The 21,814-nt window shown below is 42.3% G+C and overlaps 1 protein-coding gene across 1 annotated transcript; it reads right to left on the bottom strand.

The window, feature by feature from the left end:
* Nucleotides 1-314: 314 nt before the first annotated feature.
* On the bottom strand, nt 315-20,413 carry tnfaip8l3 (tumor necrosis factor, alpha-induced protein 8-like 3). Its single transcript, XM_026163696.1, has 2 exons — nt 20,068-20,413; nt 315-1,417 (listed from the first exon to the last, which is right to left on the bottom strand). The coding sequence occupies exons 1-2, from the start codon at nt 20,111-20,113 to the stop codon at nt 855-857; spliced, it is 609 nt and encodes a 202-aa protein (XP_026019481.1). The 5' UTR covers nt 20,114-20,413; the 3' UTR covers nt 315-854.
* Between the last annotated feature and the right edge of the window lie 1,401 nt (nt 20,414-21,814).

The raw sequence follows: 21,814 nt of genomic DNA, 5'->3' as shown, positions 1-21,814 counted from the left end.
GAACCAGAAATAACAAATCACTGAATTCTCTGGACATTTCGAAACATGTGCAGATTTATGTCTGGCATGCATCTGGGTCAAATGGACAAGAAAGTCCCCCCATATACTTCCCCTTAAAAGACCTATTCTAGTTTAAAAGAGAGTAACTGGTTAGCAATTAAGCAAATCATTGTTTTCCTTTTTCAGTTGACTACAACATGAGTCACGGGAGAAAATTAGCGTTATGACTGCCAACACGAAGGAACAAACTCTTGTTTCCTAAAAGCTTTCCCAGCCCATGTGGAGCTTTTGTTGTCAGGAAAAAATGCAAAATAATGATTTAAAGAAATCTTTAATAAAGAACACGTGTTACACCCTTGTTGAGAAGATTGACACAGATACATAATACATACCAGGTCATTATTGGTCTTATGTACAAACACTACACAACGTTATTCAAGCGGATCCCATACAAGCACACGCAGCCATCCTCTCATACACGCACACATGCAACCACACATAGAAAGACTGATTACTACAACTGATTATCTTCCATATCCAAATATACCTACTGCAAGTTTTTTTTTGGCCATTGGTACAGTACACTTTTGCACACAAAGAGGATGTAAAATGCATACAATGTGAAACAGGCTGTCTTAGCGTGCAGAAAGGATTCCACTGAGTGTAAAGACAGTCCAAAAAAAAAATCCCTCATTGAATCATAACAGCAGGATGTTACAACAACCTCCGTGGAAATCGATGCGGAAGAAACAGGAAGACGAGAGCAATAAGAGGATGTGGCAGTCAAGTGAAAAGGACATACAAAGGAGCAAAGGGAGAAAGAGCTTGAGGTGAAAGGGGTCAAGTGCAAGAGGTTAAAGCGTTCCTTCGTCCAGCAGTTTGTTGATGCCATTGCAGATCTTCCTCAGAGAGAGTCTGTACTCCTCTCCGTCTCCGTACAGCTCGGCCAGGAACTCCCCGTGGGCAAAATGGTTGAAAACGTGATCGATGCGGGCATGTGAACGTGCGGTCAGGTGCTGCTCGACCAAGGCGTGAAGCAGGTCCCTGCACTCTAGCAGAAGCTCTGACAGAATATTCCGGTCAAAGGTGTACTCCACCTCGTAGAACGACACCGCCGTCATGGCTGCCTGGTTCATCTTCTTCTTGAAGCGCTCCACTGTGTCCAGCTCATCTGGGCTGAACTGGTGGTTACGGTATAAGATGCCAATCTTCAGAGCAATCTTGATGACGTCCTTGATGATCTTGTGGGCCTCCTTCTTGCTCTTGGTGAACTCCCGACTCGCCTTGTAGAGCTCGTCCAAGATCTCACTGCTGGTATCATCCGTCAGCATGTTAGCCACCACCATGGTGGCCATCTTACTCAGGATCTTCTTCTGGGCCTGCAGAGCCAGGGAACGGGAGTTGAAGCTCTCCTGCCCTGAAGGAAGAGAAACGAAAAGGAGAAGAAAAGAAAAGACATGTGAGTTTAATCTGCAGCATATATTGCACTTCGTGATGACCAATCCAAAATAAGAAGGTTTACAAATGAGTTAAAAACTTTAATGTGTGCTGCACCTTTCAGAGGTGAGAAATATTTGTTGCGCAAAATCACAACAAGAGTCGACTCAAAGCTCTTTAGAATATAGGATAACAGCTATTAAATTCAGTTCTTTGTATTCTTTTGGCGGCCAAGAAAAACTCAAGGCTCAAAGTGGTCTAACTCAAAAAATTATCTTTATTTTACACGAACACACAAGCTCAGGTCTGAAAGCAGCAATAGCCGCATGGTTGTTTATATACTTCTGTAGCACGTCACACACTCTAAGTTTCGAACACTCTGCTTAGTTTCACTTTCTGTCTGTACCTCATATGCTCTGCAAATGCAGTTTCCTGTCAGCCTAGTTTACACTCAAAGTTGGCCCTCTCTTATTAAAATACATAAAACAATATAATCAGCAAATAAGCACTAAGAATATATGTTTATTCCTTAACACATCAACATCAATATTCTGAAAATCAAAAGACCTCTTATGAAGATGCAGTGTGCGACAGTGGGAAGGAAAAACTCCCTTTTGACAGGAAGAAACCTCCAGGAGAACTAGGCTAAGGGAGGGGCGGTCATCTGCCATGACCAGGTGGGAAGGTGGGAGATGAAAGAGAAATAAAATAAATAAATGATGCACACATTAGTCATTGTTTACACACTCTTACATGTTTACATGTACATAACAGCTGAAATCCATCTGGACGAGCGGGCTTTTGCAAGTTGCTCGTTTCATGACATGACACTGCAGAAATTTCGTAGGTTTTATTTTTCCTTTTTTTGTTACAAGAAAACTGGTAACAGTTTTATGTGAGTAGATATGATGACATGGCAATGCTGAAAGTTCCTCTTGGGATGAAAGGTCAAGTCGAATAAATCAGTCTATTCAGATATACGACTCTGTTTTTTTTTTATAAACAAGATTGTATTTTGTGTCATGGGCAAAAAAAAAAGGTACAGACGACAGTCTGAAGAAGTGAACGAGGGATAAATTGAGATGCATCTACATTCTGCAGCAGGGCGGTGGCTTTCCTGGAGCTGGCAGTGGTTTAGCGAGCTGGCTATGGGAGGAATGACTGTCTTCCCTGGAAAACTTCAAACAGCTGAAGATAGATAAGATTCCTTTTCACACACTTTCCTTTTACAAGTCCAGATTGATCACATTTGTTAGTCTGCGTCCTGTTGCAGCCACAGTTTATCTCAGAGCGAACATCAAAGGCTCCTTGTGTCCTCATGAAGCAATGCGAGCAGCCAAACACGTGTCTGTGTGTGAATGTGAGGAGTGGGAGGATGGAAAGGGGTTTTATTTAGGTGCCACCCAGCTTCAAATTACACACCAGATAACTCCTATTATGATTAAAGCCAAGCAAAGAGGCTTCACTACCCCCCACCCCACCCCCTGTTCCCTGGGCACGTTGTCAACCGCTCCCTCCTCCACATCTACGTCCAGAGTGGGAGAGAGAGGGTAAAAAAAGTGAGGATGAGTGTGCCATTGCCCAGTGGGCTTAGCGCAGAGCAACAGATGAGCCCATATTCGAAGAGGAACACCTGCTTAGTTGTCATTATAATTTTATTTAAGCACACAGCTCCTGTATGTGACTGTTTAGAATTCACAGCATTGTCACATCATCCGGTTGTTTGTTATTTCAATACAAAGGAGGTGTTTGAATTTGGGGGAAGTGGGGGTGGGGTGGGGTGGGCAACAATTGGGAAAACCTAATCAGTGGCATTTCATGTGAATGTACAGAAGTGACATTTCCTGTGTTGGTCTGCAGCTAAATGACATTTCATGTATATATAATTAGCCCACCATGACATTTAACAGCAGATGTCTTTGTCTACAGTCCTTTCCCCCATCGCATTAAAAAAAAAAAAAATCTGATGTCTCTTTTCACCTCTTCTTTGTAGAGCCTCAGAAGAGCGGGGGCGAGACCTATTGTGCATTTGACAAACGTGTGGTGGGTGAGCATGAGGACACAGAAGTTCCCAGTGCTATTTAAATCACGAGGTGTCAATATTTCTGGTATTTCTATGAGTTCAGTTCAGCACGAAGGCAGATTTTTACTGGGAACAGGGATAAGTGTGTCATCCTGACTGTAATTACTATGAAAACACTCGTTTCACTTGTGGTCTCCGAGGAAGTGAGTCGCATGGCATATATCCTACTCTTTCAGATTTTGGAAGCGTGCAATATTTCATGATGGATTGATATGTCCCGATTTTCTTTTCTTTTTTTGTCCAGTTTGGCGTGGCATAAATAAGCTGTGAACATAGCTTTGATGAATTATCCCCACATAAACCTGACAGTATGGAGGTGCTGGTAAACTAACAGTTGTTTGTGGGACAACGTCAAGATTGGTTTCTGGCAATTTAGCAAATTTAATATTGCCGTTTGCTTCCTACCATTTGCTCGGGGAAACACATGGCTTGTTAGCAGCTAAATGCTCCACGTTGCTTTCCAGTATGTTTGCCTGCTGTTTGGTGCTGCACAGCTAGCAGCAGGTTTACCTAAGCTTTTAACCTAAGATGGACTACAATATTGAAACAATAACTAAAGAGGAGTGTGGTGAGAGTAAAGCCTAAAAAAATCACTTATCATAAAAATCACAGCTGCTTTGCTTTATGGGTGTTAAAGCAGGGGTGTCAAACATAAGGCCTGGGGGCCAGAAGAGGCGAGGACTCCAATCAGACCAGTTGGATGGGCCTGTAAAGCAGGACATTAATTTTTTGACTTTTCACTGTGCTTTCACAAGTTTCACAGCTTTTCCTACTGATAAATGTACTGTATGTCGTTTTCCTTGCTTGTGGTGGGACCACACTGTGTGTACAGAGCAAAATTCCTAAACATTTGCTTGTCAAAAAAAAAGGGCTGCTACATTTTCCATTTATTAAAGATGGCCATCTACCCTCTCTTTACCATAGAGGCCACAGACAAGCGACAATAGAACTCCAACAACTTCATAAACAACCCACTTAAAAGACTTCCAAGAAACCACCTAGGAAATAACTGAGTATCATGGACACAAACATTTGAGCAGCTGCACGATAGTTTCCATGATATTTGAATAGTCACACCATAATATACATATGACTGGTTGTGATTAGGCAGATCTGTGTCTGTGCCTCTCATCAACAGACTCTCTTTGTCACAGTCATTTCCTGTTCCTCTGAAGCAGCTCTTTGTTCCAGCGAGCCTCTGATATTCAGAAACCCAACTGGATAGATTTCTGAAACCCTGGCACACTGATAAAGGTGACAGCTTGCTCCATAAAGCCGGCCTTGTCAGACCGATGGCGGTGCGGGCGACTTGGATTTGGATCCCACCAGTATGTGCGAGTGACTCCATTTCTAAATTAAATTAAAAAAAAGATGCAAACAAAAATAAAAAAAAACATCTGCTGTGATTATGCCAAAAGATTTATTGAGCTGGAATTGACTGGACACTTTCTCACTTTCTTTTTTCTTTTCTTTTTTTTCTCTGCAGAGCTAAAAGCAGACTAATTATTCTCCTGCCACTCCTCAACACGCAGGCTGGAGCCTCTTTTTTGAGCAACAGCAGGTGGCTATCGACTCACTCGCCTTGACCCCTGTCTCAAGTCTGGTTGCGCATCCCGCAGTGATGAAGAATGTAAGCAAAAATGAAGGAGTGTGGTGGAAGGGGCGGGGGGAAATTACTGAGAAGACTGGACATGAGGCCGCTTGAGGTGTGAGTCAGAGTGCTGGTAAAGGAGGTGGGTGGTTCAGATACTGACTGGAGATTTTAGCACATAGAGAGTAAGTGAGGGTGGATCATTATGGGAGTGAACAAGAAGACAGTGAGAAGTCCAAGCTTTCCTTCTCTCTCTCTCTCTTTCTCACACACACACACACACACACACACACACACACACACACACACACACACACACACGTACAGCCTGTCACCCAGAGGCTGTGCTGAGTGACATGCATGAACCACAGTGTCAGAATAAGTTAAGGAATAGTGCAAGCTGTCAGAGGAGACATGGCCAGAAAAAAAACTGCATGCTAACTTTCTCCAGCACTGGCACTTCTTCTCCTACCTGCTCATTATTTCCTTTGCATCACTCTCTGCTGTAAAAGTTTTTACTAAGCAAAGCGGTTGCTCTGAATTTGCTGCTGAACACAAACAGGGAGCGGAGCTAAACCGCTAACGCGGGGCCAGTCGCAGAAGCCCATCAGAGAGGTTACATAAGCATGTTTTGGGAGCTGGTGAAGTTTACTTTTAACATCAGGATTAGTAAGGTGCTTGCTGCTCTCTGGCCACGGCTGTTGACTAGACAGTCTCTCTTTGTTCCGCCTGGTGTTTTCCGAGGCCTGAGTCAACAGTTTCAGCTGCACTGCATCAGAATATACATCCACTGTGGATCATGGAGACCGGCCAAACCTGCCCTGCTCAAGGTGTTGGAGTGAAAAAAAAAAAAAAGATCCATCTGGACGAAATTATTTTGATTGCAGCCAGAGACACTTACATCAAGCAACCGAGATGGAAAAATATTTATTTGTCAGTTTAACGGTCCCTGTGTGAAGTGAAGCTGTAGCCTTATGTTTCACAACCTGAAAAGGGCAAATGTCATGGCTCTTGCAAACAGCTAGCTGCTTTCGGGCAGTCCGAGGAAGAGGTGACTGCAGCAGGTAGCGCTGTAATATTTAATTCTGCAGATTTTTATGACAGATCGCCTTCCTGGTGCAACCCCTAAGGGATCTGTGTATCCTCTCAGGACCAAGTGGGCAATCTTTTGCTTGTTAAGCACATGTTTAAACCACCACACTATGGAGCCACTGGCTCTAGTGAACAGATATGTCCATATATAATGAGCATGAGTTAGTCCTTCTCTCCATACTGACCCTGAAGCTTTTTAAATGAAGGAGGCTGGAGTGATGGATTGAGATGCTGCTCCAGCGTGAGGATATAATAAGCAGACATTATACAGACTAGGAATGAGTCAGCAATAGTGAAAGGATGGTTAATACCAAACAGTGCATTCTTATAAAAATGTGCAGTCAACTTTGTTTCAGCTGTTGCATTCTTTAAACTGTCCCACTTTAAAGGGAATCACTGCTCATTGAATGCTGACAATCCAAGAAAATATATGTTTTCTTTGGATGAAAAGTGAGCTGCTTCTATTTGTGTAACGTGCTAAAGCTCAACACTGGATGCAAGATTTGCTAATCTGGACATTTTCTGTAGCACACCCAGCTGTGAGGCGGTGGGGATGGAAAAGGCTTGTGTTGGTCTTGTTCCAGACTAATCAGAAGAATGAGCCATTAGCAGAGCCAGCAACTAAGACTGACAATAGCTGGCTGGCCTTTACCGAGTCAACACTGGAGGCACTTTACATCCGGAAGTGTGGAACACACAAATATGAGGCGGCTCTGTGTGAGTCTGGATACAGTACGTGTATATTTTGTGTCTGTCCTTTGACCAGGAAAAAAAGCTTCATGACAATCTGAAGAAATACTTCCTGTTTACAGACATAATCGAAGATGTAACTGACCTAAAGGGAAAGAGGTTGTTCTAAATAAAGGCTTCCTAAGTGGAGCTGTCTTAGTAGTTTTGCTTTTTTTTATATTGTCTGGACTGTTTTCAGAGAGCTATGAGTCATTTGGTGCAGCCATTAGAGTGTTATTAGTCTGAAACATTCAGAGTTTCTGAATACTCAGGATCTTGATCCTGTCAGGTGACTACATGCACACTCACACACACACAATAATTCTATTTCCTCTTCCAAAAACATTATAATGACCTAAAATCATTTCCTTGGGGTCTTAGCCTTACTAAACTATTTTTCTAACCCCAACATTAACTTCGTCTTTGGTCTAAACTGCGATAACTGATGCACGGAGTACTTGCTTTTTGTGCTTAAAAGGCAGGCAGGGCTCTATAACGTGACATTAATGTACCCACAACGTGAGTGATACAGGCGCACAGACCCGCTCACACAAGGAAACATAATACTTGATAAGCGCATCCCCGTGCGGGGTTACTAACGACAACAAACCAGGTCACATTCTCAGCACAGGTGCAGGGTTTTTTTTGTTTTTTTTTAAAGCCAGCTAGCCACTGATACACTAACAGCACATGACTTAGTGTTTATGCAACAGACACAGGTGAGCATACAAATTATTTCCAGTGAAGATGGATATCAGCATATGATGAACATGTGACAACAAAAAAGCAAAAGAATAGGAATGAAAAACATTCAGAGAAATAGATGAATTTCAATTAGATAACATAGAATAAAGTCCTGTATGTGTGTGTGTGTGTGTGTGTGTGTGTGTGTGTGTGTGTGTGTGTGTATATATGTAAATAACACTGGAAAAGCACTATATAAATGTGTGTATAGCACCTGTTGCAAACAGTAAATACTACTGACACACAACATAGCTCTGAGATGCAAAAAAGGTCCAAAGCAAACAAAAACACAGTTTAGCTCTGCAAAGCTTCCTTGTTGCCTGTTTACAGCATCACCAAAAACCTCCTGGTATACGGTGACTTTCCATCTGCAACCAATTTTCTATTCACCAGCAGCTATGTATTGTATGCCTCTTTGAAATGAGTGGTTTCCAGGACATTCTTGGCACTCTGCAAGTGCAATAATTTTCCAGACATTTTTCCTTTTCAGGTATTTTCTTTATAGGAGAACAGAAGTACAGTGTAAATACCCTTTTGCCTCATGTGTTATATAAAAATGGACTTCTGCAGGAGTTGCACAAAGTCAAATTTGACTTTATATGACTTTTTTTTTATAAGACAGCTACTGACCAGTGTCAGAATTAATTGAGATTCTTTTTATATAAAACATCTGGTTTTACTGAATATATAATGTTGCATCAAAGCAATGTATCAGGATCATATTGCAAAGGTAAAGGTAAGTGGCTCCTTATCAGAGATATGTGTTACAAACAGGAAGGAGATGGGAATGTTTTGTTAGTCCTATTTATATCAAACCACTGGCCCAAGCTATCTGCCAGGACGGGGAGCTGAGGGGAGTAGCTGTAAGGAACAGGGATCATAGAATTAGCCCTTGCACGGATGACACGATGATGTATTTTATGGATTTAGATGCCTCCTTTTAAGGATGATGAGAATCACAGAGAAACTGAGTTACTGTGCAGAATCTAAGTGTTCAAACTTTCCTCTTCAAATATGTGCCTGCAGGAAAGACCAAGCCTGTTCAGTGAGATTCAAAGTTAATCAAATAGCAAAGCAATATCAGTGGCATATGGTGCCAAACGCAATCGGATCAACCAATATCTGAGAAAGGATATAGGAAGGTGTCTGGATTTCAGGAGTAAGATACATGTGATGAATGAAAATGTGGATGCATTTTTTTATGACCAATATCACAAAAACTGTCTACAGAATGGGTTTACGTAGCATATATAAAATACTGAGAAGGGGAAAAAAGCCCAAATTTGATAGACTGCACTCTGAATGCCAACAAATAAAAATGGAATGGAATGTAACAACTAAAAGATGTATATGTGCAGACCAACTTTGACCACTAATTAACTGGGGTGATGATAGCTTTACAGCTAGATGGAAAGAGACTGACACACACATTCCTAGCTACCACATCTAAACGACTCATATGCTCCCTGGACACATTATAAGACCAATTGCACATTACTGTGCTATATATGATGATTCACATATATGACATATAGTAGCTGTATATGGTTTCTATTTTCTATTTATATGACAAATGCACATAAATAAAATGAATTTCACTGGAAAAAGTTACATCATTTCTTTCTGCTGTAAAATATCTGGGGAAAGCCTTCGGTAATAAAGTCTGCCATCCATCAGCGATGCCATTTCGGAGCACAAAAAAGGCACCAACGATGTATCAATACCAGGAAAATGTCAGGGAGAACGCTCCTCACGCAGCAGAAGTAAACAAGGGTGGCAGCTTGACTTCCACTTCTTTTGCCTTGGCCTTTTCGTTTGCTTTTGGTTCCCAATAAGGATTTGCAGTGAGACTCTCTCTGGCTGCATTTACAAGGCTTTAGGAAAACAAAGGAGTGGGTCATTCAGTGATCTTAAAGGGGGTTTTAATAGCCTACAGGGTTGATGTTAAGCGAGCCCAAGAGGCCGGTGGACTGTGCCAGCTGGTACCTCGACAGAGGAGCTGGAGGAGGGACATATTTATTTTCCACTGTCAGTCTCGAGGCTTCTGACTTGTTGAGCTGCTGTTTGTCAGACTCGCTGTTGCACTAATATACTGCCGTGTAGATAACGGCTGCATAAAGACACATCACGATGCCTTTGTACATAAGGAAGGAGTTGTCGAATGGGAACCAATTTTTGTCATTTCATGTTCCTCCTCCACTCGCCCTGGACCTGCAAAAGTCTCTGCATAGGCGTTTTTTGGACTCCCACAACGCTCCTCAGAAGATGACTCAAACATAGCGCCCCTGCACACTCTGTCTGTTGCAATGTATGTGTTTGTTTCTCATCTGATAAAACTTGAGAAAGCTATGATTTCTGCACAGAGAGAAAAACAGTGCGATTCAGTGGAGTGAAGCACAATGATGTGCATTATTCATGACATGTAAAATCTGACTCTGAGCCAGTTTCCAAAGGGCAGTCTGGTGCTGAAAGAGGTCAGTCACTGTGCCTTTAACAGCTGCTCAGGATGTAGAGTGGCATTCAGAAGTTTATGGTTAATAAATAACTCAGCTTTAATACTTTAATGACTTTCATTTGTGCAAAGTAGGGTTATGGAGCTTAAAGTATAAATGTAGTGTGTGTGGCTGAAACCGAAGGGTATGCTGTAGGTTACAGCTCACGCTTTAATGAGCGTAATGGCAAAAAATACATCCGGATTTAGGCTTTTAATACTGCTAACATTGTGCAAAAATATGACAAACAAGACAAATGAAAAGCTGCTCTTTGTTAATGCTTTGTGCAGATGTTACCTGTCTCCGCTTTTTATGGATGCTATGGATAATACGAGGCACAAAAGTGACTGCATCACCACAAAGGTTACACACGAGTACTAGTGAGATAAAGGTCAGTGCATGTGATGGAAACATCACAAATTGGAGAACTGACTAAGAAAGCAAACAAACTGATCCTGTGACTGTTTTCACCGAGCCTGCAATATTAATAAATATAGCCTGCAGTGTGTGATTTCTGATAAGCATTTTCAGTTAAGTGTAAAGAAAAAGTACATATTCAGTCAGCCTGTATTAACAAAAGTAAAAATATATGGTCTGATGCCACAGCACACTTATTATGTGCTTTCCTTTGATGGATTGATTTTGACTCAACTTGATGATCAGCATATATTCTCAGTGCAGATAACAGCGTATGAGTGTGAGCCAGTATCTGAGCATTTAGCATTAGCCGAGGCAGGTCATGGAATCAAGCTCAGCCTGGTATGCCCGTACAGCGACTCATAACAGCTCATCTGATGGCTCAACAGATAACACGTGGGGTGCACTTTATAAAAACTGGCTTTAGCCTGCTCACACAGTTGCTTCTGCCCCTGCAAGCCTCTTTGCCGACCCACCTCCATGCAAGCTAATGTTTGTCATGCTAATTCTGACCTAATAAATATCATGTCTGGTATCACTGATCTGTGTTGGCTTCTGTATTGGAAGGGATCTTGCTGCCTCAGGCTTAACATATATATATAATATATGTGTGGAAGGGTGGGGAGATGAAATAGGAATCTCATTTTATCGCATTTCAAGTGCTGCAGGAAAATAATCAATAATCAGAAACCGCTGAATCACAGCTGCTTTGTGATATATTTATGTTAGAAAAGAAAAATCAGCTGACGTCACGCTGCATATGTGCATGATTATTATATTTTTAGTGTGTGTGCTCCAAAGCATTTTGTATATTCAGTTGTACAGCTACAGAAAAAGAAAAAAAACCACGTTTTTCCTTCAGTGTGGCTGAACAGCAGGTTGGATCAATAGTTTGTTTCAGAGCATACAGAAACTATAAGATCGGTGAGGTCATTATCAAATTATTTTGTGCTCTGAGGAGCTTAAAAATAAACCATTCTCAGACTTTTTCTTTGGTGGCTTTGCAATCAAATAGTTTTAAGTCAAAGGAAATTGTGGAATGAAAAAAAAAGAAACGAGGCATAAAAACGCTCTTAATGAAGCTGGAAAATAGAAGCTAACTGGCCTCTGAAGTTAGGAGTCCTCTGTGCGTTATTCAGAAATGGTTTCACTCAGCGTTACTCACAGCATAATGGATGAATATCAACCAGGAAAAGCTTTAAAGGCCATTTCTAAATAAAAGGGGGTGGAAGGGGGGGGGGGGGGGGGGACTGATGTTAATGTAGCTGTAATGAAGAGGCTTGCAACAGAGTTTGAGACTATAAGTGTGTTTATCCTGGGACTGGTTTAAATGTCCACTGTGATGAAGGGTCCAGGGAAAAGCACTTAGGAGGGCTCTCTGATTCATGAGGGACACAAGAACAGATTGCCTTTGGCAGCCGTGCAGCCTTATTTAATGCTCCATTCTTCATCTCTTTCTTTGTCTCTCTCTGTCTCTTAGTTTTAATGGCCACGTCCCTGTAGAGCTGAACCAAAGAGATTGGGCGAAATGAAGCATTTGCAGAAGATGTCTGATTGATTAATGCGCCGCTTGATGTCCTGTCACAAAAAAACCCCCCCAAAAAATGGGTGGCCCAAAAGAGGGAGGGTGAGAGATAGCAGCTATTTGACCCCCACCTTCTACTCTGCCCTTGGCTTTTATCACAGTCACTCCTTGTTATGAAGACCAAAGGAGCTCCTGGTCCGCTGAGGATCAGAAGTGGCATCCAAGACATCCTGTTAGGACCCAGCATGGACTGCGGGGTCCTGTGAGATTGCAACCATTTGACCTTTCCTCTGCTGCAAAGCAAATTTCTCCACCAGCTATGGTTTCCATGTTTGTGCCATTGTTTAACTACAGTAAAGCACCAGACCACAGTGAACTGGGTATCTGGCTAGCTGGGTATGGGAACTGCAGGCTGTCTCCCCTCTCCACTTCCCTTTTCTGGTAACCTCTGTGGAAAAGTACTCAGCCACCATCACCAGCTGACAAATCTCATTATGATGATGTTGACTGAATGGAGAAAAAGACTCCACATTTCTACGCAACGAAATGACAAATTTGCTTCTGTGCACCGAATAATCTGACAGCGACAGCTGGCTACAAATGTGTGTGTGCGGGCTTGTGCGTTAACTATAATGATAGACTGTGGGGCTGAGGCCTAATAAAATACAGGGGAGTATGATGTATTCAGCCTCTCTGTTACCCAGTTTCCCATTTTCCGTCTAAAATAAAGAAGTTATGCCTTTTACAGAATCAAAGGGCAAGAAAAAGAGGAATGCATCTTTCAGGCCTTTCAGTCTAAGGTAAAGATGGTCGAAAAAAGAGAGAAAAATTGACTATCTTTGCTTGAGAAATGCTCTGAATTATTGCGGATGAAAGAAGAAAATCAAAACAAATAGACTGTCGCAGCAATCTATACCGTCTGCAGATGTGTCAGGTCACTTAAATAAAGGAGTGTGGAGGAGTGATGGAAGCAAGGATGGAGGAGGCGGGGGTGTTGAAGAAAAAGAGGTGAGATCATATGTCCACAGTTTGACTGCCTAACTCCTGTCAAAATCCCTTAACGTCAGACATAGCCGCGCACAACACCAAAAAAAGCTAAACAAAAAAAAGAAACAACACCTCTCCCCCTCTCATTCTCTTTTCCACCTTCTACCATGTACAGCTGTGTTAAGAACTGGCTGCAGTGTCTTTGTCTCATACACACACACACACACACACACACACACACGAAGCTCTTGTGTCTTTCTCATCTGCTCCTCTCTCCATTTCTCAGCGCATCTACAGTGTCGAGGAAGTAAGCGTTTTCCGGCCCTGGGTGAGTCGCTCCTCTCATAGACCTCGGCCAAGTCTCAGCATGCCGTGGCATCGTTCACAAAGGGACACACGGGTGCTCGAGAAGATGCGCGCACACACAGATACTCGCATGCAAAATCATCCAGACCATGACAGCCCACCCAAATTCCCCCCTTCCCAGAACTTTGGCCTCCTGGTTTGTTTACTAGTTCACTCACTTCGAGTTCACGTAAAAAAAATAAAATAAAAATGAGGCACTGAGAAGCTTCGATTCACTCACAGAGGAGCTCAGTCTGTCACTGCCGTTATACAGTGCTTAGGTCCCCCCCTTCCCAGTTATTCTCTCTTCATTACAAAAACACTACATAATTCTGCTAGGCCTCCAGTATCCTTCTATTCACAGGCTTTTCCTGTACTTGCTGGTAAAATGTGATGACCTCACTGATTTTGTCACCTCGCAGGGATGTTTGTAATTTGGAAAATTGTGACGTATGCTGTCCACTTCAATTAGCGGCCTTTAGCGAATGCAAGCCCAAGATTCAAACATGACCAGCTCAACATGCTGTGAACACTGACTCTGACAATTTGTAAATGGACTGGTTCTTATGTAGCACTTTTCTACTCTATCTGAGCACTCAAAGCACTTTACACAACTTGTCTCATTGACCCATTAACACCCCTTCGCAGGGGGGATTTTTTTTAATGCTCTTTCTATCTAATATTCACACACATTCTACTGACAGGACAGCCAGAGGACAGATGAAATAAAGCATCAATAATAATAAACTATTACAGAGTCATAAATAGTCAAGAAAAGAATATTAAGATCAGGATTTCAAGTTTTCAGATTGCTCCTGCTTTGATTGAAGTGATGAAACTGCATATGCTTTGAGCTTTGACCTTGCGGGCCCTCCCTCTCTGCGCACGACGCGCATTAGTGTGAAGCCAAAGGGCCTCTGCCGTCCTGGCTGCCAACACACCACTAACTAATGACCAGGAAATAACTGTGGTTCACGCAGACTCACAACGCTCCCTCTCTTTCTCACATTCATATGTTTCTGACTTTTATTGACTGCATTTTTCTTTCGACTCCTTATTACGAGCCTAAACCGAATCATTCCATGAGTTAATTCGAATCCCAGCCTCCAGGGATAACACAGAGTAAAGTTTTAGCTACCATTAAGGCTCGTGAAATGTCTACGCCCACAACATAGCTGCCAGGGCTACTTCTGTCTGCGCGGCTGTCTCCTATCTCACTAGAAATAGTTTTTAAAGGTTTTCTGAAAGCAGGATCAACATGACACACTGTTAAACTGTTATGAAATATGATGAAAGCGGGTGCTTTTCCCTACCACAACTCTATAATGCTATAATCAGCACAGTTTGTTCAGTTCTCCTAGAGTTAAGTGTGAAAAGCTGTGTGTGTAATTGCCTCCCACTCCACATTGTTTTCTATCTTTTTTTTTTTTTTTTTTGGAGTGGGAGAGAGAGGAAAAGTGTATTTAGCTTTTTACCATCTGCATGTTAAGTTTTGGGTTTTTTTGTTAGTTTTTTTGTCAGAAAATCCCAGACATCATGTTCTATTGGCACTAATGTAGAAAACTCTTGTAACCACAAAGTAAAGGTAAAGAACACTTTCTATCAGAGATTGTGATTTTAGGTCAACGCGAGTGAGAAAATAAACCAACACACGCTCCTTCACAGAGGCGGCATCTGCACAGGCTCAGTGGTTCTCAAACACCAGTCCAGCCTTCATTTAATACATACTGCTCTCCCCAAAGAGATCGTCTCTCACTTCAGGCGCCACTACTGACTGTTTGCTTTGCTTCGAATGGCCCTCCTGTGAAACCGCAGCCATCTCCTCCTTATGAATGTGTGTCTATGAGGCCTTTGACCAGAATGTCTGTCAGAGTGCCTCTGCGGTCTGACTCCGTGTTTCAGTAATGGCTCAGCCGTGGGGAGACAATCCTCTTTCCAAATGTCCTACAAACACCGTGAAATGCCACGGTATTATTGTGTCAGTGCATGCATGCATGCATGTGCATACAGAGGAAGTGCACTCACACACAGATAGTGACCAAAGGGGGGTTTTTTTTGTCTTTTGCTTCAGTTGTAGGAAAAACTATTTTCTCCTGAGTCGTCTTTTCCACTTACGGCTTCGCTCCTGTGTTTTTTTTTCTCTCAGTTCGTGTTACAATTTTCCAGAACCAGCTCCTGGTGTCTTGAGTGTGGGTGTTTGTGTGTATGCGCGTGTGTACAGAGGGCTGGGTGTAGTGCAGTGAGCACTCTCCATCTGTGGGCCAGATTAAATGCAGAGTTTAGGGATGCACGTGCTGGGAGACCAAGGATATGAGCGAGAAGAGCGCAGGCTTTTTTTTCAGTATGTCTGTGCGTATCTTTGGGAGTGTTGCAGTGTATCCAGGGCTGGCTCACATGTGCAAAGCATGTGGCCAGTCTGCCAACATGGCAATCATGAGGCAGAAGCCTTTCTCTCATTGCCGAGTGCATCTGGTCTGCTCTGATGTGTCGGAGATAGCTCAAGTGTTTGTAGAAGCTTGGAATAGTGGCGGTTAACAGGAAAAATAAAGCAGGTTTGTTGATGCGCAAACATGTGAATGAATGGCGGGGATAATCTACTGGCCCAATATCGCATTTCAGTTGTGTCATCAGACAACATCTGCAGTTTTGTGTTTTTAATAGAAGCACAGAAACGGCCCTCACGCCCCTATGGATATCACAGCTGTTGTTACAACAGCCAAAAAGCTCCCCTTTTCAACAAGTCTGCTTTTCCTGTGAATTTGAAGGTAAACACAAATGTCTGGAAATAGATCTATACAGGGCTGATGGAGTTATGGTGTTAGAGAGAATCACATCACCAGGATAAATCATCCAAAAACAGAACGTGGTTAATAGCTAAACATAATGCCACAGTAATGTAATTTAATATAATATAGTGATATATAAAAAAATAATTCAAAGTGGAAAACAGGAGTGTCTGAAAGCCCTGAAGCATTACAGTTTAGTGAAATTTCTAGCCTCTATTTTGCACCTATTGTGCAACATACACAGGAGAACAGGTGTACTGACAGTCAGCTTTGCTTTGACTCATAATTAGGTGTGGTCATCCCCGCTCCACCACAGAAAGGAGGGACAGGATGACTGGGTGAATCAGTTTGTGGATATTGGTATGGTCAGAGGCATGCTCAGTGCATGACTGGATGATTATGGGTAAGAAAATATGATCCTTTCTGTTTGAGCTGGGTTTTTTATGGCCTTTTTTCAGAGTCGTTGCAGCACAGCTCTGTGTGCTCTGTGTGCAGAACGCTGTAGCAAAGCCAGAAAAACACAATGAAGCACAATATTAGTTTTTGTAATGAAGCTCTGTCCTAACTCTCCCATGTTAGAAAATATCTTCCTCAGCAGAACTTATTTAAATTTGCTTCATGTAAGCGTCCTGAAAATCTTCGAGAATGTTTTTGCGACACTTTAAATAGTGTGAAACTTTTACTTTTTTAATGAAAAAAAAAAGTTTAAGCCTATTTATTTAAAATATTTCCATAAATTATCACATGGAGTGTGTTATGAGTAAACGCAAAAAATGTGCTGCATAAATCTTCTTGCTTCCCATAAGAAAGCATGGAGACAGATTATTATTTAAGCCCACAGAAATCATAGATTTATAGATGTAGTTGGCAAAAAAGAGCCTAAAAGCTGAGGTGGGATGCCCTACGTACGGGTTAAAAAACATACAAGTTTATCAGGGTGGAAAAACTGAGTCTTTAAGGAGACAAAATGGGATTCAGGCTCAAGACGTGAGGCGCCATCACTGGGAAGAATGGTAAAAGCATTAAGCAGCAGGTCTAAAGCATGTTTTCACTTAAAAGTAAAATATCAAATATCATTTAAGGCTTTCTAAATTTTGCTAACTTAGGCTAACCCATCTGATAATGTGCAACATTGGAAAGTGAATCATTAAGAAAGCTGAGGAATGCTATTATATTGTGTGTAAGAAGCTAATACAAAGAGAAACAGCACCTTTTCACAGCTAACCTTCCATAGAGTGATGATATATAATGACGTAGCCAAATCTAAGTCAGCCACAGTCAATTACATATTGTAGCGTGTGCTACACCCCCCTCCAGCTGGAGTAGTTTTCTGCTTTACTGCCTTTGGAAAGCTAAGGACCTACAGGTGGGTGCCTAGGTGGAGGTGTTTCTTTAAAATGCTGACAGCAGCGGTGACTGTGGTGGCACCAAGCAGCAGGAGCAGCAGCGTCGTTTTCGGGTAAGCAGTGTGCAAAGGCACACACAGCCCTGGTAGCTACACCTTCACCATGTGCTGTTTGCGGTGAGTCCTGCTGCCTAAATTAACTAGCAGGCTTTCCTCACCTTTCTCCTTCCTGTACACTATTTTCTTGTTCCTGGCATAAATATAAAACACAAAACACATGGGATCACAAGGCCACTATTTTGAGTTTGATTTATAGATAGGTGACCAAACAGCTCTCTCCTGGGGGTAGTAACAAACTTATCTGTCTATCTGTTTACTAGCAGCCACCTTCCAACAGTGTTTCCATGGCTCAAACTACTAGAAAGCTACTCATAGTTCAGTCATGATATTATCTTTATGTGGTTTTATTTATGAGTTTGCATGTTAGAAACACACACAGATATTACTTGAATGCACAATCCTGACATGACCTGTGCCAAGGTCATGTCAGGCTAGTTCTCTTGGGTTAGCCCAAAGAGGCACTGAAGAAAATAAACTATCACTAATTGCTCATGGAAAGGGCACGTTGAGGTAAAATTAATGCAGCACAGAAATTTAGAACATCACTCTCTTGGAAAAAAAAAAGTTCAACCATTAACTGCCCAAGGGCACAGGAGATGGTTGAAAGGTCAAGGCCAGCTGAAACATAATACCTCGCTATTTACACTGCTGAAAATATGCATGTGTATGTGTAAAGCGTAGATTTATCACACATCCCTCACCGACATATCCAAGGAAAAGGGTTTTGTTTGTGTACAACAGAGTTACAAAAGACTCCTGTTTTCCCAAATACGTTATCTCAGCTTTCACTGACCTTATCAAGTGAGCCAAACCAGATTTTTCCACGGTAGAGTAGGCACTGCAGCACAGCAACAAAGCACGATGCATTATGAGTGTGAGTCAGGCTCTTCTTTTCTCTTGACTTTGGAAAAATATAGCTCTCGCATCACCCTGAAGATTCAACATGTGCAACAACGTTTTGTTTTTTTGGTGTCCGGTCGATAAATCTATATGATTTTATTACTCTGACGTAACAAAGACCTGGTTATGTTATGCTGAAGGATGCTTTACCTGGAGTCTCTGGAAAACACTGTAGACCACTTCACATCAAAGTGACAGAAATAAAGCCTCTTCCTTTACGGTTTGGCTTAACTGTGACGCACAAAGCATCGCTTCATATGAAAGACTTTTATGGAAGTCAGCAGATGATATGAATATGTCATCACTTTCTCATTATATGCATAAAGTCCTCTAACCCTCACACTGAGGTTCCTCTCCACTTGCAAATGGATGAGAGGACAGACAGACAATGGTCCAGATGGACAGGCAGATGGCCAGAGTTCAGCAGAGCATCATTAAGGCACACGGAGCTCTGTGACTTCAAATAAAACTGCAAACACCCACGCCATCAACGTTATCTAACATTAAATGATAAAACCCTCCAACACCTAAAGCAGATCTACTAGTAGTATTAGTTTTAGGAAACCACGATAGGAGAGCAATAAAGTCAGTTCAAGCATCAGCGTGAGTTTTACTTTTATTCGCTGCTATTTGACTGTTCCTGTATTCTGACACTGCTGTGAAACAAAGAAACCCCTCCTGGAGACACATTTCAATCTGTCTAAACTCAAACATATCTCCACAAGGATGCTTCATCTCCCTCCTTTCTCCCACAGAATCAGTCGCCCACGTGCATGCGATGCTGTGAAATCTCCAATAAGCGAGTTCACTTTAAGGAGCATTTGTGCCTCTACCTGTGTGTTTAATGTATAACTCTCATCTGCGCAATAAATCTTTGCCCTGTACTTTGACACCATAAATCTTTTTTTTTTTCTTCTAACTTCCAGCAAACAGCAGCGAGCTTCATGAGGAAAAGGAGCTGATTTCAGCGTCCGGGGAGTCTGTGGTCTCTCCGGCTCGCTCTGTAGCTGGACGTGTTGATGAACAAACTGGCTGCACGTGTCGGAGCTTGCCTGTTCCTGGTGGTGACTGAGCCGGCTTTCCTCCACGCACTCAGGGAGCCTCTGCCAGCCACCAGCATCACTGTACATGCATTCGAGCTCACGGCTGCTTGCCTGTCACACATCTTTGAAAGCTTTAAATACTGTACTCGATTCTTACATTTGGGTGCACTAAAGAAGGGTTCAGATTTACAGGCAAGCTGTTGATCGCTAGAAACAGACTGAGCGCGTGAGAGAAATGGTTCAGAGAGGATTGAGACGCACTAAATGTGTTTAGTTGAGAGTAAAGAAAGGCTGGAAAATGCTGAAAATTTACTGGAACACAAAGGAAGAAAGAGCTTGTAGACCTCCTGGATTGGTCTGCTTAAAGTCTAGTTAGCAGGGCATGCCAGAAACCAGTGCTGTGGTGACCTGTAAGAGTCTTGAGGCCTTACCTGGAGAGAGGTCTCCGTCACTCTGCTCTCCAGAATCTGAATCCATCTTTCCCTGCAGGACACTCGGAGTCTGCAGAAGCTCTCTTCTTGCTCCCTTTCCTTTTTTACAGTAGCTTCTGGTTTCTTAGCTCAGAGAAAATATACACAAATTCTTGGTTGGTTTTTATTATTTCTCCCAGTGAGCTAAAGTTCCCCTCCCAGCCTGGATCACTGCAGCTGTGAGAGGAATGCTACTAGGCTTATTTGCTGATCTGTCCTCCTTTTTTTGCGCTCCTTTCCTTTTAGTCTCCTCTCTTCTCCTGACTCCCTCAGTTTCCCTCTTTACTTCTCCCTCTCATCTACTTTCCCCTCCTCTGGTGCTCCCTCCCCTCACTCGCTGAGTCCGTCCCCCTCTCAGCGTCTCCCACCCTTTCCCTGCCGCTCGGTCCCTCCTCCTTCTCTTCCTTCTCTCATTCGGTGCTGTCACACTCAGCCTCTTCACGCTCTCTCCACTCAAACTCTTTCTCTACCTCTTTCTGTATGCTGTAAGTGCCGTCTCTTCCTCTTTCGCTCTTCCTCTCTCCCTCCCTCTCTCTGTCTCTGGGTAAGAGTGCTGCCTGTGTTTTAGCAGAGCAATGGGAGAGACTCATTCACGGCGACTTGAAATTCATCTCCAGCAGTAAAAATCCCATGACCTCTTGTTACTGGCTGTTGTAAAAAACAACAACAAAACTAAACTGGCTTTGGTTTGTGACTGTCACAGACCAGGTAATGACTGATTAGTCGTGAAAAGTTGTGGATCATTTCTGTGCAATAGGAAAGCTGATTTTTCTGTGGATCCCACAATGATTCACACTTCAGTGTCAATCACTTCACCATCATTATCAAAAGAATAATATTATTTGCCGCCTTTCCTTACTGTAATTTATTTGGTTTTCAATTTGCTGCAGAGAGCTTTTTTTTTCCAATGCTCTTGTTATTTTTGAAAGCACTCTGACAGAAATCGGATTCACAGCTTTCTTTTCATATTGCCCTTGTTTGTCTTTTTATTTTTTTCATCTTAACTTCCTGATCTCTAATTCTGAAGTTCTGAATGTGGTGTGTCCTTGAGCAACACACTAAAGAGTGCTCCCTGCTTTGAAATGCATGAACATTCCAGCAATATAACACTTGAAGAGCAGATCACATAATTGTCTTCAGATAGACGGTGGAAGGCTGAAAGGCAAGAACTCGATCGAGAAACTTAAGTAAACTTTCTTGAAAATAGTTTATAGTTATACCATCTTTATAAAGTAGCATTCGCTGTACGCTTGCAAAGCTGGTGGACGCTTCAAACCTGTAGTAAACTGAAAGAAAAGTAAAATGTCAGCACTCTGTGCAGTTTCAACCCACAAAGTGGAATTTGGCATAGGCCTACTGTTGTGGTTTCATGGTGTCCCACAAATCATCTCTGGAAATGTGTTTAAGACAGTGGATTTGTTTCTGTACTGGTTCACTCTCACCGTCCTCATGTGATATAATGTCACTGCTGTGATGGACTGCAACCTGTCCAGGATGTACACCGCTCTGTAACATGTGGAGCTGAAATAGGATGCCAACACAAAGTACAGAAAATTGACGTTTTTCCAATGGAGGTTGGCACCAAACGTCAGTCCCTGTAGATTTCCATATTTCAATGTCCACCTTAACCACAGAGATAACATGTTCACAGGCTGGTAGGAAACATTCAAATAGGTTAAACGTTTAAAGTTATGCAGTGTTAAGTTTG

Source organism: Astatotilapia calliptera, chromosome 1 (genome assembly GCF_900246225.1).
Source record: "Astatotilapia calliptera chromosome 1, fAstCal1.2, whole genome shotgun sequence".
NCBI lineage: Eukaryota > Metazoa > Chordata > Actinopteri > Cichliformes > Cichlidae > Astatotilapia > Astatotilapia calliptera.
Note: the sequence above shows the minus strand (reverse complement) of the source record. Positions and strands in the feature narration are given on the sequence as shown.